The following is a 20,573-nucleotide window of genomic DNA, read 5'->3' on the forward strand; positions in this document are numbered from 1 at the left end:
AGGGAAAGGGAGGGAGGGAGAGACACCTCAGAGAAGATTCATGCCTGGTTCCTTGAATCCCTATTCATATCTCATGTCCAGCTTTGCCAAAAGAACCCAGGTGTTTAGGGAGGGTTACTTAGTGGTGAAAAGTAAAAATTAAAAAAGTCTTGAAATTGACCTTTCTTGCAATCCTTCTACTGGCCTCCGGCTCCCAAGTATTCTGGCAGCCTTGGACTTACCGAGGGAAGCCTGGGCAAGGTTCCACTCCACAATTATTATGTCTAAAACACTCTCAGAGTAATGCTCCAGGATCCCTCCACCAGAAATAGTATAAGAATCCACACTCAATTGGTATTAAGTCCCATTTGTTTTTACACTTCCTAAGACTTCCTAAAACTTCAAGGTAAAGATTGTAGTGCTTAAGTGTTACAGAGCATAGATAGTTTGGGACGCCTCCATGCAGCCACACTCCTCTGGCAAATAATCATCAGAGAAAGTCTAGACCAAGTTCCTACAACAACCTAAAATGCAAGTACTAACAAGATGAGGTCGAATAAAAATATTAATAATTTTCCCCTCCTTGAATCAAGCACCTCACAGTACATCTGTTGTCTATAGCAACACCCACGTCGAATACACAAAAAGTCAAGAACTTAATTTAGCTATGTGCTATATTCCATTTTGAAACATTTAAAAGTCTGGGGCTGGGTGTGGTGGCTCACGCCTATAATCCCAGCACTTTGGGAAGCCGAGGTGAGAGGATTGTCTGAGCCCACTGGTTCAAGACCGGCCTGGACAACTTGGCAAGACTTCATCTCTACAATAAGTTAAAAAAAAAAAAAGTAGCTGGGCATGGTGGCTCGTGTCTGTAGTTTCAGTTACTTGGAAGGCTGAGGTGGAAAGATCACCTGAACCCAGAGGTTCAAGGCTGCGGTGACCAAAAGCGTGTCACTGCACTCCAGCCTGAGCGACGGAGACTTCAACTCAAAAAAATAAAGTGTCTGGTAGATATAAAACATAGGCATTTTTCTGATTAATATATGAAGAATGAAAAAGTAATACATGAAGGCCACATTGTGGTTTTCCAATGCAAAAATACCATTTAATACACAAATCTATCTATATATGTATAGATCTATCTATATCTACCCATCCATTTATGTGTGCATGAAAACTTATAGTATGTTATTCAAGTGTTATGTTAAAATGTCATAGAATAAAAGAAATTTAGAGTTAAGAATTACCTTGAGTTCTCTAGTCTTTTCCAATCTCTTCAGAAATGAAAGAACGGGGTCAGAGAAGGAAAGTGGCTTGCCTATTGATCAAATTACTAATACAGTGTTCCCCAAGTGCAAAATTCTGCATTAGAATGACATACATGACTCATTTAAGAGATGGATTCATAAGCAGCATATTAGACATCTTTAGGCGTGGAATCTGGGGCACTGTATTTTAACCATCTCCCAGGTGATTCTTATTAATATATATGTTACATGTCTTTAAGCTTGAAACTCACTGGACTGACTCTTAGCAAAGCTAGAAACAGAGCCCAGCCCAGGTTTTGTGAAATTCAGAACAATAATCTATTATCCCCATGCTACCTATTTCAGATGAGCTGCTTACAAACCAAACAAGTCACAACATAATAAGATAGAAATATAGAGCACTGCAACTAACAGCACAGGACATGAAGGTGCCCTGCTGAGTTCAAGTTACAACTCTGCCCCTTACTAGTTATATGACCTTGAATAAGTTACTCAATTCTGTGTTTGCTTGATTCATCTGCACTGAAGGTCACAAGAGGACTACCTCCAAGAGTTGCTGTGAGGATTAAATTAGCTAATATACGTAAAAGGCTTAAAGGAACGACACTCAGTAAGCACTCAATAATATTTTATAACTGGTTGAAGATTATTATCACAAGTATATATATATATATATATATATATTTACATTGGAGACCTCAAAAACACCCTAGCAGGAATGTACCTTCAGTAATAAATAGTAACCTAATCTAACCTAATGAAACAATAGGACAGGCTGGACATGGTGGCTTGGCCTGTCATCCCAGCACTTTGGGAGGCCGAGGTGAGAGGATTGCCTGAGCCTGGGGAGTTCAAGACTAGCCTGGGCAACTTGGTGAGACCTCGTCTCTACATGAAATCACAAAAAACCAGCCAGGTATGGTGGCATGTGTCTGTAGTTCCAGCTACTTGGAAGGCTGAGGTGGAAGGATCACCTAAGTCCAGCAGGTCGAGGCTTCCATGAGCCATGCCATTGCACTCCAGCCTGGGCGACAAGAGTGAGACTCCAACTCAAAAAAACACTAGGACAACTTCAAGATGGCTTGACCACACAGGGGTTCCAGACGCTAGGAGTTCCGAGGCACTCTGATGGTCAGAAAAGCATATTAAGATCTCACTGCTGTCCCAGCATGGTGGCTCAGCCTGTAATACCAGCATTTTGGGAGGCCAAGGCGAGTGGATTGCCTGAGCCCGTGGTTTCGAGACCTACTTGGCAAGACCTCATCTCTATAAAAAATCAAAAATTAGCCAGGCATGGTAGCACACGCCTATAGTTCCGGCTACTTGAAAGGCTGAGGTGGAAGGATTGGCGGAGCCCAGCAGGTCAAGGCTGCAATGGCCGGGAGTGTGCTGCTGCACTCCAGTCTGGGCGACAGAGTGAGACTCCAACTCAAAATAAAAAAATAAAAAAAAAAGATCTCACTGCTGTGTGGTTGAAACAATATGGTTACCCGGATTTCAACTTATCATATCATCTCAACATGATTCCCAAGGGAAAGTTACAATAGGGAAATACTTACTGTCATTTACACAGAAGGAATGCAATGCAAACTTAACAGCACGAAGATGAACATCATAGTGGAAGTGGTAGCAGTAAGACTAGGAACATGAACAGCTAGCGTTTCTGTAATCATGTGCAATGTACTTAACATATATGATCTTCTTTAACCCCCAAAACACTATGGAGGAAATAGCATTTTTTTTTCTGATTCAGTAAGTCAAGAACTCTAAGAAACCTGTCTGAGATCACACAGATTGCAAGCAGTGGAATACAGATTCAAGGCCAGGCATACATGTCTCCAAAATCCACGTTCTAAACTGTTGCACTCTTATCACTTCCTGTGTTCACAAAACTCAACACTTACCCCCAAAGGCTTACAGATGCCAAGGTGGACTGTGCCTGGCGGCACAGCCTTCAACACTTTCACAGCTTCAGCAAGGGTGCTGTTGTCCAAACAGTACTCGTTGACAGAGATCAGGCGATCTCCAGGTAAGAGTTCTCCACTTCTTTCAGCTATGCTATCTGCGACCAGGGAGCGGATCACAATCACTGATCTTGCGGGATCTAAAGGATCCTACAAATCAAGCAAAGAAGAAAGATCAGTCAATTCCTTGAAAATAAATATGCAGCCATAAGACAACCTATGTTGACTCATAAATCTCATTTGACTAGTTGCTTCATGTGTCCGGCATTCTAGTGATATTCTTCCAAACAGGCAAAAATAAATTAAAATATCAGTCAAGCTGAGCACAGTGGCATCCATCTGTAATCCCAGCTACTGAGGAGGGGGAGATGGGAGGATTGCTTAAGCTCAGGAGTTTGAGACTAGCCTGGGCAAAACAGCAAGACCTTGTCTCTAAAAAAAAATTTTTTAATTAAAAAAAAATCACTCTCCACACAAATATCAGTTTGTATCAAGGTGAAGATATAATCTCAACAATTTCAGTTGTATGTCTGAGTACTCAATACATACAGTTTTTTGTTACTTTTAAAAAAATTTTTGGTGATGACATTTTGTTGGACCCTGAGAGGTCTAGAAACAGTGAGTTGGGCAAGATGATCAGACATTCTCAAGCACAGTCCTACAAGTGACAAAGACAAGTTCATGTATTACTCCTCTTGGGTCATTTAAGAAGCTCCAGGAAAAGCTTGAATATAATCATGAATATAATGCGGGAAATGATACTCCATTCTTATGCATTCACCAATACAGAATCCCCCTATAAAGCCCTGGAAGTGAATGACAGTCATGAAATATTCCACTGCATCTAAAAAAAGCATATTCGGGCTGGGCGTGGTGGCTCATGCCTTTAATCCCAGCACTTTGGAAGCTGAGGCGAGAGGATCGCCTGTGTCCAGGGGTTCGAGACCCACCTGGGCCACTTGGTGTGACCTCGTCTCTACAATAAATCAAAAAATTAGCCGGGCATGGTGGCACGTGTCTGTAGTTCCATCTGCTTGGGAGGCTGAGGCGGAAGGATCGCCAGAGCCCAGCAGGTTGAGGCTGCGGTGGCCGTGAGCATGCCACTACACTCCAGCCTGGGCGACAGAGTGAGACTGCAACTCAAAAAAATAAAATAAATTTTAAAAGCCTATTCAAAAATAACATAATGTAAAATTATGATACGGTGCCTTTATGTCAGAACTATTTTACAACACAGAAAATAAGTATGAATTCACGAACAAAACCAGTGTACAAACCTCTCTCGTGCATTTCCCGTAATTAAGCATGGAAGAGAACATTGACATTCAATGAAAATATTTGGTTAAAGAAACCAACTTATAACCCACTATTGTTTTTTATTTTATCTAACAAACTAATACATAGCACTTACATGTGTCGGGCTTGGCAATCATTATTAATTTATCAAATTCTTATAACAACTCCAGGACATAGGTAAATATTGACTGTATTTTACAGATGAGGAAACTGAGACCCAGAAAGTGAAGGAAACTAGCCAATATCAACCAGCTCATTAGGTGGCAAAGCCAGGATTCAACCAGGTGGTCTAGCTTGTGAGCCCTTACTCTTGACCACCACACTCTGTAGTTTGCTGCACATCATAATAATGGTCAGAAGAAACTAGAAACAAAGAGTTGTGAACAGAGAAGAAAGAAAGATTCACACGGAAATTTCAGGGTTGACTAGAATCTCTTAATTTGGCTTCCCGGCGGAGGTATATGGCACTCTTACTAAACTCCAAACCTAGCAAGGGAGAGAAAAAAGAATGAAATCCCAAACCCCGGCAGCATTTCATCTGTTTCCTCTATGTTGTTCCCATTGTTTCATTACACACATGCTGTTCCATGAAGACAAGAGATGGTAACATGAGATTCTACCCCGCTAGCTTCTATTAAACCATTCCAGAGAAAGCAGAGTAAAACTGCCAGGTTTTAAGTTAGAATTCTAAAACTTTGGAATTAACAAAGTGGGGATTTGCCAAGTCCTAGGCTATGTCTGTCTGAAGTGGCTGGTGGTGCTTTTGAAGTTTTCTGATCTAGTTTTCCGTGCCTCTGCGTTTCAGACATCAGGGTTCATTTTCAAAGAACCGCGTGGAATTTTAACCAAATATACCATATTTAAATCAACAAAGGCTACATAGCTAATTCCTCGAAGAATGCCTTCAAACCTAACTGGTCTTGCTTTTCTCAACTAACCTTGCCTTCTCACCCCAAGTCAAGAGACCCCGGGCGATTTTCTTACACACGCTGATGACTAACATCAGGCATTTGGGAAGAAGATTAAAAGTCAAAAATGGTCATGGCAACTCGCTAATAAAGTACACAGTGCTGAAGTATAATTACACCAATATTTTCAAGTAGAGGGAGCTATTGCATAGGAAGAGAGCGGGAGAAAACCAACAAGCACAGTGGTGTCTCAGCAGGCCATCGGCACAGTCACGGAAAAGAGCTGGCTTCTTTGTCACTGGCAACCATGAATCACAACACACTTTTCATTCTGAAATATGAAACCATTACATTTTGAGTTTGACATGCTAATAAATAAGCTGTACAATTATGTCCTTCATTTAGGATGTCAGTTTTTGATGAAAGGCTTTTTTATTGGGGGGGAAGGGAAAACACATAACAGCTTATTCCTCTCACGCAACACATGGCAAGCAGCTAGCATTACTTCATATTAATAATTACTAAAGTTTCTTAGAGAAAACGGCGACAATAAAATACACCAAAAGCAAATAAGTGACTCCGCTAAGTTGGTTGTGAACAATCTCTGCAATTTCATAGAACACTGGATAAAAAAGTTATTTTTTAACCCAGAAAGGCGAATGGGTTTTCAAAATGTAGCCCATTCAGATGGTAATGAGAAACATTCCACAGGAAGATTCACCAGGAGCAAAAATGGACATAGTTCTACCCTTGAAAGACTAATAGATTTCCCTTATTGCAGGAAAGTCAAGGTGAGCATTTATTTACACAAAGCACAGTGTTGTTTAGACCACAGACTCGTGAAAGGTGTGCGTGCTTACTCACGCTTATCCAGGCTGAGACCTCTAGTTATTTTAGACAGCAAATCTAATCTACCACCTCTTTTCCCAGAGGGCAGCCCAAAGCAGCTTATTTGTCTCGGGAGGAACAAACCACCCACTGCTGAAGATGCCCCCTTATACATAAGCATGACTTCATTTTCCTTCTTTTTTTTTTTTGAGTCAGAAGTCTCATTCTGCTGCCCAGACTGGAGTGCAGAGGCACAATCACGGCTCACTGCAGCCTTAACTTCCTGGGATCAGGCAATTCTTCCAGCTCGGGCTCCCATGCAGCTGGGACTACAGGCATGTACCACCATGACCAGCTAATTTTTTTTTAACTTTTTCTGTACAGATAAAGGTTTGCTATGCTGGCCAGGTTGGTCTCGAACTAATAAGCTCAAGCAATCCTCCGGCCTGGGCCTCCCAAAGGGCTGGGATTACAGGTGTGAGCCATTGTGCCCAGCAGCTACTTCATTTTCTGCGATGACCTTTCTGACTGTGTGATTTCCCACACGGCCGACTGAAATGGCTTTGATGAGAAACACTCATTTCCCTTCACGGCCATCACAGGCAGCAGCCGCTATATGGAGACATGGCCACTGCGCCTGCCTTCCAGGATGACTGCTATTCTTGGGGCTTTGCTGCATAATATGCTCAAACCCAGCCTCACTCAGACGGCTTCTCATCACAAAGGTCTATTTTCCGAAAATAAGTCTACAATATCATATGTATGTTCTATCAAACAAAAAGTTGTAAAGATTTTCCTGAAGCCAGGTGCGGTGGCTCACGCCTGTAATCCTAGCACTTTGGGAGGTCGAGGTGCGAGGATTGCATGAGCCCATGGGGTCGAGACCAGTCTGGGCAATGTGGTGAGACCTCATCTCTACAATTAATCAAAACATTAAAGCTGGGCTTGGTGGCTCAGCCTGGAAATCCTGCACTTTGGGAGGCTGAGGTGAGTGAACTGCCTGAATCCGCAGGTTCAAGACCCGCCTGAGCAACTTGGCGAGACCTCCTCTCTACAATAAATCAAATAATTAGCCGGGCATGGTAGCGCGCACCTGTAGTTCCAGCTACTTGGAAGGCTGAGGCGGAAGGATCACCGGAGCCCCAGCAAGTCGAGGCTGCGGTGGCCGGGAGCAGCCACTGCACTCCAGTCTGGGCAACAGAGTGAGACTCCAACTCAAAACAAACAAACAAACAAACAAAAAACATTAGCTGGGCATGGTGGCGCATGCCTGTGGTTCCAGCTACTTGGAAGGCTGAACCTGAAGGATCACCCAAGCCTAGCAGGTCGAGGTTGCGGTGGCTGTGAGTGTGCCACTGCACTCCTGCCTGGGCGACAGAGAGCGACTCCAACTCAAAAAAAATGTTCCTGAAGACCCCTACCTAACCTCTAGGCCCTCCCAAGCATTTCTGTAAAAATATGGAACTCTCACGAATATGAAGGTCATCCTCACATGGAGACCATGCTGATCCTCTCTGTGGCGTTCCAATTTTAGCATATGTGCTACCAAAGTGAGCACCTCCAAGTATATATTTTTAAGTCCCCGTTAGTTTTTTATCACCTTTTATCATAATTTTTAAGCCTCTAATACTCTTGGTAAATAACACTGCAAGGAACATTGTGTTTAAGAACCAAGATGTTGCTTTAGATTAAATAGCCAATAGAGGGCACTATAGACCAGTCATAGAACACAAGACACATCTACTGTGTGAGTCATTCTCTTCGGAAAGCATTTTGTTCTCTTTATCCAAAAGGTTTCTATTATTATGCGCGTTCTAACAGTGTCCCATATGTGTGTTTCAACCCAGTTATTTGTGAGAGTTGTTCTCTACACCTCTCAAAAATATCATCAAATTTCTATAATCAAAAACAGCAAACTTTTACCCGAATTCTATACCGGAAAACAGGAGAGGTGACTTGAATTCTACTCCTCACTATTGAGCTAGGAAGTCCTGGTGACCCGCCTAACTGTTCTGTTTCAACAAGTGAATGAAATCAATCTAACTGCCTGGAAAAGAAGTGATAAGGAGAAAAAAATCACCATATCTGACTGAAGAAAAGGGGATGCATAGATGTTTCAGGTCCCTTGAAGTGATGCTCACGTTTGATATTTATTATAAACATAGGACGTTTTGATGTTGGAGAAATCCAAGCTGACAGACTCCTCTCCTATAATCCCTGAGGGGCATCAACACACACTCACATATTCACCTCTCTCTCTCTCTTGCCCTTCCATTGAGTTGCTAAGACCTTCTAGCTCTTCTGATTTTTCCTTTCCATCTCCATGATCACTACCTTGGTTCAATTTTTCATTATTTCTTGTCTAGGCAACTGCCACAGTTTGCTGATGTCTGTAACCTGTCTCTAATCTCACCTACATCAGTCCGCTTTCCACAGAGATAATAGAATCATCTAATTTTTAACAACAAAAAAAAAGTGGCCGGGTGAGGTGGCTCACAACTATAATCCCAACACTTTGGGAGGCCAAGGTGAGAGGATTGCCTGAGCCCACAGATCCGAGACCAACCTGGACAACTTGGTGAGACTGCATCTCTACAATGAATAAAAAATTAGCTGGGGATGGTGGCGGATGCCTGTAGTTCCAGTTACTCGGAAGACTGAGGTGGAAGGATTGCCTGAGCCCAGCAGGTCGAGGCTGCAGTGGCCTGGGCCACAGAGTGAGACTCCAAATCAAAAAGAAAAAAAAATGCGAACATAATTCTTCCTCTACTTAAAATACTTCAGTGACCCCCAGCCTTCAGGATAAAGTCTTGACTCCTTTATCCTTTATGGAAGGAAAAGCTTTCCAATCTGCCATCAGCCTCACCTCCTCTCTCTCTCCCACAAGAACCACGGCCTACCCCCATGTGCCCACACCTTAGTCCAACAATCAAGAACTGCAGAAAACCAGGCACTGTGAAATGCTATGGCATCTCCATGACATCATGCAAGCCACTCCCTCTGCCAGGTATGCTCCTTGACCCACTGCCACTTGTCTCATCTTTGCCACCCGAGCCAGCTGAGTGTCTGTTCCAATAAGAAGCCTTCCCTAGCTACCTGAAGACCCAAGCACTCTTGATACCCCTAAACCTAAAAAGACTTTCTGGAAACTCCAGCACTCATCATCATACATTTTCCTTATTGTTTGACCTTCTAGAATTAGTTAGGTCTTCCCATTAGACATACTCACAGTACGCTGCATTTTCTTTTTTATAACACTTTGGACATTTTGCTGAAATTATCTTAACTGTCTACCCACTAACAAAATAAGCTTCATGAGCAAGCATGTGTTTGGTTATTTGTTGCTTTATTCCCATACGTTTACTTTCTCAGGAATCCACTCACTTGGTAGGCCTACCACAGTGCCTGACACACAGACGGCCCGAAGAGTAGCTGAAAAATCAATGACAATCTATTCGGTTTCTCTCTCCTTGCTGGACTACAAGCACAAAAGCAAAAGTCACATCCCATGATGTATGAATAATAACTGTTAGACTCATATGCTATTGTAGACATGTGGATTCCTAATTTTTCTTTTCTTTATTTTTTATTTTATTTTTTTGAGTTGAAGTCTTACTCTGACACCCAGGCTAGAGTGCAGTGGCATGTTCACGGCCACTGCAGCCTTGACCTGCTGAGCTCAGGTGATCCTTCTGCTTCAGCCTTCCAAGTAGCTGGAACCAGAGGCATGCACCACTATGCCCAGTTAATTTTTTTTCTTTTTAATTTATCGTAGAGACGAGGTCTCACCAAGTTGCCCAGGCTGGTCTCGAACCCGTGGGCTCAGGCAATTCTCTCACCTTAGCCTCCCAAAGTGCTGGGATTATAGGCATGAGCCACCGCACCTGGTCAAATAACAACTGTTAACGCATAGAGTTCTTGCTACGCAAGAATCTTATCTAATTCCATACCACCATAAGGTAGGTACCATTATCATCACCACTTTCCAGATGAGGAAACAAAGAAAGGGCAGAATTAAATAACTTAGCCAAAGCACATAGTTAATTCATGGCAGAGCCAGAAGTGAAACCAGTCAGGTAGATTCCAGAGTGTGTGTTTTCAGTCACACTGCTGCTTCTCACCTTAAGGTATTTGCTAAATGAATGAATGTTGAAAGAAGACAAATATGTTAGAAGATATATTTATCACCTTCCCAAAGAGTATAAAACTGAATTCCTTGAATATCACAGTTGGCCACTGAGGTTTCTATTTCAGTACCCAGCAGATGAAAAGGTAGAGAGCACAGAATGTGTAGCATGTCTCCACATACAGGTAAAACATGCATGCGCTTGCCAAATTTTAACACACACTTACTTTCTCAAGCATCCATTCATTTGGTGAACATAAGAACACCTTTACATGAACAAATCCAAACATGTGATAATCATTATGCTCAAATGGATGGGATTCAAAGTTTCTGAAGTGTCTATAAAATGTATTATATGAATATTTGTGTACATTCCCAAAGATCAAAGGGACCAGATTTCACATAAACCAAAGCAGGATGCAGGGGCATCACCTGGGGAGGGGGGAGGCAACTCCGCAGAAATATGAAGATAATCAACTAGAAGATGTGGAGAGGCTAGCCATGGAGTTGCTTCAAGACCTAAACTATAAATTCAAGCAAGCAACCATGGCACACTCAGTGGACTGGCATGAAGAGAATGTGACATAAAGAGGAAAAGAAGTCATGCACAATGACCAGGCGAGTTGGCTCACACCTGTAATCCCAGCACTTTGGGAGGCCAAGGTGGGAGGATCGCTTGAGCCCAGAAGTTCAAGGCCCAACAGGGCAACATAGTGAGACACTGTCTATACAAAAAAGATTTTTAAAAATTAGCCAACCGTGGTGGTGCACACCTGTAGTCCCACCTACCGAGGATGATGAGGAAGGATCGCCTGAGCCCAGGAGATTGAGGCTGCGGTGAGCTGTGATCTTACCACTGGGCAACAGAGTGAAACTTTGATTAAAAAAAAAAAAGTCAGCTGGGCTTGGTGACTCAGCCTGTAATCCCGTGCTTTGGGAGGCTGAGGTGAGTGGTTAGCCTGACCCCATAGGCAATTTGGCGAGCTCTCATCTCTACAATAAATCAAAAAAAATTAGCTGGGCATGGTAGCGCGCGCCTGCAGTTCCAGCTACTTGGAAGGCTGAGCCATAAGGATTACCAGAGCCCAGCAGGTCAAGGCTGCGGTGGCCAGGAGCGGCCACTGCACTCCAGTCTGGGCGACAGAGTGAGACTCCAACTCAAAAAAATAAATAAATAAATAAATAAATAAAAAGTCATTAACAAGAAGAAAAGTGGCCACACTTAACCAATTGGCAAATAAAGCAATTTCTGAAAACAAGAGGAGTGATACACACCAAGAACTGTTCTGATATTTAATATCTAAATGCTTTGCAGTATTATCTCAATAAAGAAAAACAAAAATCAAAGTGTAACATTTAAAATAGAAAAATATCTTTTGGGTTCGTTTTTTAAAAATCTATTCTGGATATAACACTCCAACTTTTATAAACATTAAGTAATAGGACAGGAATTTAAAGACCACACAGCAGGATAACAAAGAGGTGGACCACAGTTTATTTCAGGTAAAAATGTAGTCTATAAATTATTTTACTTTTGATAATGCGGAATGGGTGTATTAAAATATAAAATCGGCCTACTGAACTCATGAGAGGAAATATGGTTAATTCATAGGGTCTTAATTTTATGTCATTAAAGTTCTGTGCTGTGTTGTATAGTGCCCCACATCAATATTGTAAAGTTCACCAGAGCTGGATTATAGAAGTCCTTCACCAAGGATGAAATGTTTCCAAGGAAGAACTCACAAAACACTTCAATCAACTCTGATCTAGAAAGGACTCCACAAGCATAAGGAAACAATCTACCAACCAATTAATTCAGTGTTGTAGTCCACATCAGTACAGAACTGGGCTTTAAAGCTTCATTCAACAAATATTTATTTATTCAAGTAAGAGGAGGTGTGTTGCACAGATAATTTTGAAGGATGACATACAGCAATTTCCGGATGAGCTGAACGGTTAGCTATGTAATATTTGATAAGCAAATTGTTCCAACTCTTTAATGATCAACTGAGAGAAAACAACAGTAGCCACGTATTCTCGAAGAGCACACTCTTAAACGTGACCATTATTGTTTGAACTAAGAAGTATTAAGTTAAAATCTAAATAAATTAACAGCTAAATAAATTTTTGAAGGGAAACAGACAACTATTTCATTCTGTGGTAGGTCAAAGAAGAAACTGGGTACAGAGGGAGGCAGAGGAAAGGTTCTTTTACACACACACACACACACACACACACACACACACACACACACGCAACTCATACGTCTTAAGGAAAAAGGAAAGCAGTGACCTGCAGACACTAACGCACAGCTGCCGTGAGCTAAAATTTACATTGTAATATCTGTCAGAAAATGGAAGGCAAAGATACATACGGGAGACAAGGAAGACAGACATTTAACCTACTATGGTAGGGTGAATGTGGGTTAGAAGTCAAGAGACAAGCTATGAGCCCCAGTCTGGTGCCCAACTAGCCGTGTACAGCTTCACCATCGTCTTCATTTCTCTGAGTCAGTTTCCTCAAATGTAAAATGAGAAAGTTGGACACATGAGTTATGATGCCTTCCCTCAACTCTAAAATCCTATAACTAAATATGACGGCATAGCTTGAGTCAAATTTGTCCTTAATTTCTACCAAAACATTCACAAAACCACAATAAAGTAGGGAGAGAAGGAAGTTAATTTAAAACACTGCATCAGAAACAAAAAAGATATATACTACAGTCACAAATATGGTATAATTTTAGCTAATTATATCTTTTGAGAATTCATAAAAAGGCCACTGACACACAAGACTAACTTCCTGGGTATTCTACTTTCAAAACAAAGCGAGCCAACAACAAAATATATATGACAACCTGTGTCTTTTTTTATAAGATGTAGCTTAAAACACCTTTTCTTTTCCCTTTGCCATTTTAAGATAGCAACAAAGACATATCAGGAACCATTAGCTGAATTAAAATCACTATAATAGTTCTGGTTTACAACAGTGGAATATAATTAATTATTTCAAAAGAGCTTCTCCTGATTTGACCAATAAGCTACACATTTACTTTTAGGAAAGAGAAATGAACGTATTTACAGTGAATGCAAGACAATAACTAATTGATTCTGATGCATAATGAGCAAGTTATCTAAAATCTAACCCCATTTTTAACTATTTTATAATATAGCAAAATATTACACTAATCATACCAATTACCACAACACCATCATGTTCAAAGTACGTGGCCACAAGATACATCCAGTCCACTCAAGATAGATTAAACTGATATGGTTCCTGGCTCCTTGTGTCCTATTACTTCCTAAATACTATTAGGCATTAAGAATAGATTTTTCCACTCATCATACATAGAACTAAACAGTCCCTGAGCTGCACAGTAAGCACAGAGCGTAAGGCAATTAAAAGTGAAATGGGAGAGAAGTGGACAAAGAAACTTGCCAAAAGATCAGACTATATTCTAAAGAACAACAACAACAACAAAAATACATAAGCATGCACATAATCTCACTCTACAAAGCTTAGTGCCTTAAAAACCTAGTTTAAGCACCATAACATTTAAGCAGGAATCTCATGGAAACCATTTCTTAAAGACTCTTCTTTTCTCCTATCCCTTCTAGTCTCCCACTGGATATTTCCTTGTATATTAGATATATTCCTTACATGTTTCATTCTCTTGAAAAGTTTATGTCATGCTGTCATTGTTTACATGTTTAACAGTCACTCCTGGTCCAGGATTTTTGCTGGTTGTAAGGAAAACTAAACCACACAAACATCCTTTGTCTAAAAGCCTCATCATCTTGTTGACATGTTGAGTTGTACTCAAGTACTATTCAAATTACATTAGTTGAAAGGTGAATATACTTAGCACTACTGAACTGTACGTTTTTAAACAGTTAAGTGGTGAATTTTATGTTATGTGCATCTTATTACAATTTTTATTGTAGGAAATGAATTTATAAATAAGAAATACCCCATTATCTTCCAGAAAAGAAATTACATGAGTTGAAAGTTATTATAATGCAGGGAAAATATGAACATTTAAAACTTAAAAGCTTTTCAAATACTGATCTTGTAATTTATTTTAATTTTCCAAACAAATCACTCTCAACCTAAACACAAACAGTAGCTGAGTTATATTGGTCAAATTGTTTAATTGCAGAAACTTGAATTTCTTATCTGTAAACAAGAAGAACTACAGTACAGTTTTCACGGAGTTGTTAAAAGCAATAAATGAGATAAGGCATGTAATGCATTTAGTAAGTTCACGATAATCAGTTCATAAATGCCATTATGATTGTTATTATTATTATTACTGTGAAAATAGTGATGGAAAAAAAGTTAATAGGACACATGGGTTTGAGGAGTTAATAATTTCCATCCCATTTACTGCTTTCTACATTCAACTGAGCATATATGACTTAGACCAACAGTGCTATCACGTGCTAAAACCATTCATGATGTTGTACTTAAATATTAACACATGAAAACATAGGGTTGAATCTATGCTTTCCAGATAACTCTAACTTCCCACATGCACAAAGAAAGGCTCAGAACAGCCTTCACTTTCCCTGAGCAGACAATGAAAGATGGGAGTCATCTCTAGGCTGGGGGTGAATCTGACAACCATGGGCACAGCAAGGTCACAGGATGCCCTTCATTCTTTAGAAAAGATTCTGCAGGGTTTTGTTTTGTTTTAAATTCTTGGAAGGTCAACCAATGAATGCTCTGTGATATATAGCACACAAAGTATAGAATAAAAATTTGGCTACTTTGAAATTGTATAGGAAAAAAGGCTAAGGGATAAAGCACACATAATTTGTACTCTCAGATAATAAACAAACAAAAAAGATCTTGTTAGTAAGAACTTTGGCCAGGCAGGAGGACAAAGACAAAGGATTATAAATCTTCCAGAATAATCTGACATGATGGAATATTACACAGCCATAAAGAAGGACAAAAGCACAAACTTCACAGCAACCTGGATGGACTTAGAGTCTATAATACTGAGTGATGTATCACAGAAACAAAGAACTGAGTATCACATGTTATCACTCATAAGCGAACCTAGAACAATTATCATAATACTCTAAGAAAAGGATTGACAGTAGTGAGAAACTGCCAGCAGGGGAGGTGAGGTGAGTAGTGGGAATCTGCCAGGGGGGAGGGGAGCACACTTCATCAACAAGGGTACCTGCATAATGAACATTTGTATACCTAACCCTGAATTGGTACCCCCACATCTTTAAAATAAAAAAAATTAAAATAAAATCCTTAGCATATCTGTTAAAAAAAAAAAAGAAGAAGAAGAAGAAGAATCTGGCCGGGTACAGTGGCTCACACTTGTAATCCCAGCACTTTGAGAAGCAGAGGTAAAAGGACTACCTGAGTCCAGGGGTTTGAGACCAGCCTGGGCAACTTAGCAAGACCTTATCTCTACAAAAAAAAAAAAAAAAATTAGCTAGGTATGGTGACACGTGCCTGTCATTCCATCTACTTGGAAGGCTGAGGCAAAAGGATCACCTGAGCCCAGCAGGTTGAGGCTGTGGTGGCCATGACCCTGCCACCGCACTCCAACCTGGGTAACAGAGTGAGACTCAGACCGTCTCTCTGAAAAGATAAACTAGAAATGTCTGTCACCTTTCAGAAGAGCAGCAATTATGAAGAGTAGGAGTTGTTTCTGAACTGAGGATTGTACCTTCACCTACTAAACCACAGACTCAGGAGCTGAGTTCCACTTACTAACTGGATGGTCAGGAGCAAATTCCTTAACTTCTTGCACCAGTTTGCTCATAAATAAATGTAGGCGGTTACAGGACTTGCCTCCTAGGGTTGTAGAGAAGATTAAATCAGTTGATCACACACACACACACACACACACACACACACACATATACACACTACATATATATAGTGTTTTTGTTTCTTTTCTTTTCTTTTTTGTGTGAGTTGGAGTCCCACTCCATCACACAGGCTGGAGGCAGTGGCACACTCATGGCCACCCCAGTATCGACGTGCTGGGCCCTGGAGATCCTTCTACCTCAGCCTCCCAAGTAGCTGGAACTACAGGCATGTGCTACCACTCCCGGCTAATTTCTTTTTATTTATTGTAGAGACACGATCTCACCAAGTTGCCCGGGCTGGTCTCGAACCCACAAGCTCAGGCAATCCACTCGCCTCAGCCTCCCAAAGTGCCAGGATGACAGGCTGAATCACTGAGCCGGGTCCTTTTTTATTTCCATTTTTATTTTTTTGAGTTGAGGTCTCACATTGCCACTCAGGCCAAAGTGCAGTGGCATGACTGCTGCTCATAGAAGCTTCAGCCTTCCGGGCTCAGGCACACACCACCACACGAAGCTACTTTTTTTATTTTTTGCAGAGATGAGGTCTTGCTATGTTGCTGGGCTGGTCTCAAACTCCTGGGCTCAAGCAATCCTCTTGCTTCAGCCTCCCATGGGATTACACTTGTGAGCCACCATGCCAGTCTATAAAGTGCTTTAAATAATGCCTGAGCCGGGCTCGGTGGCTCAGCCTGTAATCCCACACCTTTGGGAGGCTGAGGTGAGTGGATTGCCTGAGCCCGTGGGTTCGAGACCCGCCTGGGCAGCGAGACCTCATCTCTACAATAAAAATCAAAAAATCAGCCGGGCGTGGTAGCGCATGCCTGTAATTCCGGCTACTCGGAAGGCTGAGGCGGAAGGATCGCCGGAGCCCAGCAGGTGGAGGCTGCGGCGGCCGGGAGCGGCCACTGCACTCCAGTCTGTGCGACAGAGTGAGACTCCAACTCAAAATAAATAAATAAATAAATAATGCCTGACACAGGGTACAGTGACTCCCTGCCAGTGAATATCTAAAACCACAGGCAGTACTCCATATATGCTATGCTTTTTTTCTATATATACATATTGTTGATATAGCTTAAGTTATAAATTAGGCACAGTAATAAATGAATAATAATTTAAAAGGAACAACTATAGCAATATATTATAATAAAATTTATGGGAGTATGGTCTTCCTTTTTTCTGACAAAATATCTTAATATTTTCAGGCCACAGTTGACCATTGGTAACTGAAGCCACGGATAGTGAAGCCATGAGAAAGGGGGACGTCACAATATATAAGCAGTATGTGTTGTTGGCTACTTTACCATGCGGTCATGTTTTCCAAATAAAAAATTAGAACACAAAGTTTTTCAAAGGATTTTTCATTGAAAGAAGTAAAATTTGAAAGTTTAGAAAGATACTGAACAATCCTGTTACTAAAGAAAATAAAGACATGGAATCAGGACTAACTGACTAAGTCCACTGGGCCTGGAATGTCCTTTCCCTGTTTGCCCACATGGCAGGCCTCAGTTCCCTCGGAGGCCTCTTTGGATCGCAAGAAATAATTCCCAGAGTCTTTTAGCCTTACTTCCATGGCTAAAATCATAATGTATTGTACAGAGCTGTTCTCAAGTCTGTTCTCTTGATTACGTTTTAATATATGCCTATTTGTCCACTGTCTGTCTCACTCCAAATTGAGTTGAAACTCCATGACCACAGAGACTTTGTCTAATTTGTAACTGTTAGATTTCCAGAATAATACCTGGCATAGGAGATGCCCAACAAACATTTGTCATATGGAAGACCTTTAAAGGGAGCATATCTCCGCAAATCCTTAGATCCTCCATACTAATTCGTATCATTAGAAAGTGGGAATGAATAACAGGCATAGCAAATCTATACTCAGATTCCATCTTCAAAAACCTTCATTGGCCGGACTCGGTAGCTCTTCCTGTAATCCCAGCACTTTGGGAGGTCGACGCTAGTAGATTGCCTGAGCCCATGAGTTCAAGACCAGCCCGGGCAACTTGGTGAGATCTTGTCTCTACAATACATCAAAAATTAGCTGGGCATGGTAGTGCATACTTGTAGTTCCAGCTCCTTGGGAGGCTGAGACGGAAGGATCACCGGAGCCCAGCAAGTTGATGCTGGGGTAGCCGTGAGCACGCCACTGCACTCTAGCCTGGGTGACTGAGTGAGGGTCAAACTCAATAAAAACACAAAATGTTCATTATCATTACTATGATCTTTATTCCCATTTTCCAGTAACTAGTAACAGTGATTTTGTTCCGAGGAGAGCATGAGCATCTTTTGTATCATTTTATTTAGACTGTGCGACTTTATAAGGCAAATATTATTTCTGTTTTAGAGATTACAATTTTAGTAAACCAAAAATAAGACCAACCAACTTGCCAAAGTCCCAGCAGTGTGTTATATAATAGCCAGAATGCAAACCTTGATGGGTGGACCCTTTCTGATCCATAAGCTAGTGCTCTTAACCATACTATAGGTTCACAGTGGTATGCTGGGAAATGCAATGTCTGATTAAAATAAAACACAGAGGGAAGGGCTACATGCAAGCCTAGATATGGTGTGTAAGGATGAGTCAGTCAATCCTCTCTGGCACATCACTAACAAATTAGACCTTTGGTACCAGAAAGAAGCAGCATCACTTCCTGGCCCTCACTGGGAAAGAAGTGGTCTCCAGATCACTGCTTGGCTCCAAATGCCATCCACACCCAGGGCTGAGCAGTAGAAATCACCACATCTTGAGGAAAACAGATTCCCAAAACCTGTCTGTTAATTTGATTTACTAGTTCTGCCATACCCTAGGAAGGGTTACAGCTTTCATCTACCACTGTGGTTCTCAATGCTGACATCAGAATCAAGGGAACTTTCAAAGCACACCCACATCTAGAGGTAGGAGAAGACGGGTGATGAAACATCTCTGAAGACTGAATTTCCTCTTTAGATCAACCCTTCCTTTTTTTTTCTTTTCGGGTAGTTGCTGTTCTGTTTTTAATTACATGGGAGACACCACTGCACAGACAGACTGACACTCACTAACTTCCTGGACTACCTTGAGTACTTCGCTGGATAGATGTGATTACCAGGTCCTGCCGTAAATCTGAGTACCGTTATGCCCACAGTTTAGCTCTCCGTGGTCATTCTATAAGCACTACTCTTTATAGTTGGGCCATTTCTGAAATACTCACCAAAGGTAATACAGCAGATGTATCACTTTCAGGATTCTCTCCTTCTCGGCAATGCCTTCTAGCATGAAGCAGAATGAGTCATGGATAAACATTTGCTCAAAGGAAAGCTACCCTAAGCCAAAGCACCCTCCAGCTGACAAGCGTTTGCCGCTTGCCCGTTATTCTTTCGCCCCCATTAGACACAATGAGGTTTTGGGCCAAATTCGTATTCCAGAGCCATGAAATCCCCGCAAAGTTCAACATCGGGCCTGACTTAAGATCTCTGAGGCCTCCTGCTAACTTCATTCGCCTGCAGCTGCCTCGCTAAGGCAAGCTTTTGATCTGTACTATCTGGATTTCAAGCTGATATACACACAGCCTCTTTGATCTCTTATTAAGTGGCTTCTGGTCTCCTGACGCCTTTCGTCTTGCTGCACTGAGGTTTTTGGAAGTCAGTATTCCCCCTGAGCACACCACAGACTCCACACACCAGGAGCGGGCTCCCGCCATTCACCCACTTTGCAGGCTTGAAAAGCAATATTTAAGCCATGAGAGAATTTCCCCAGTAGCCACAATCAATCCACTCCATGAACACACCACGAAGAATCATTTTTCAAATGAAGTGGCTTAAAATGATTTAAAGGACACAGAACTTTCCCATAGAGGGAAAGGACGCAAATCCTCTGTGAAAAGAAATCTGGAGCTTACAGTACTTTGATGTTAAGAAAAATAAATGTGGATAGGAATCAGGGATGGGCAAAAAGTAGCCTTTATCCATTCCCCTAAGTTCCACTAAGCAAAAAGTGACCTTTAAATGCAACTGTGTGATTGGTTCCACTGTAAACTATATCATATATCGGCAAGACTATGGATACTACTGTTAGTTGTAGATTGCGTGTCACCTAGTACCAATATCTTACATGGGTTAACCGGACCCAAAGAGCTATAAACAAACAAACAAACAAATAAATAAATAAGATGAAAGAGCAAGCCAGATTCTGGTGGCCATGTTATTCGATGCCTTGATCATTAAAGTCAAACTGTATTATAACTCGTAGTACATAACTATAGATCCTGGAAATAGCACAGTTTTGTACTTGACTATATAATGTTGCCCTAGTATAAAATAGTAGACAAGCCGGGCTCGGTGGCTCAGCCTGTAATCCCGCGCCTTTGGGAGGCTGAGGT

The 20,573-nt window shown here is 41.4% G+C and overlaps 1 protein-coding gene across 1 annotated transcript in view; it reads right to left on the reverse strand.

Annotated features, from left to right (window-relative positions):
* PATJ (PATJ, crumbs cell polarity complex component) overlaps positions 1–20,573 on the reverse strand; it is a 415,643-nt gene that overhangs the window by 302,894 nt on the left and 92,176 nt on the right. Inside the window, exon 17 of the mRNA XM_021715786.1 lies at positions 3,148–3,361. Within this exon, the coding sequence (XP_021571461.1) occupies positions 3,148–3,361 (214 nt within the window). The remainder of the gene's footprint in view (positions 1–3,147; positions 3,362–20,573) is intronic.

The sequence above is a fragment of the Carlito syrichta genome, unplaced genomic scaffold, assembly GCF_000164805.1.
Source record: "Carlito syrichta isolate Samal-C Ts95f unplaced genomic scaffold, Tarsius_syrichta-2.0.1 Scaffold307669, whole genome shotgun sequence".
Taxonomy (NCBI): Eukaryota; Metazoa; Chordata; class Mammalia; order Primates; family Tarsiidae; genus Carlito; species Carlito syrichta.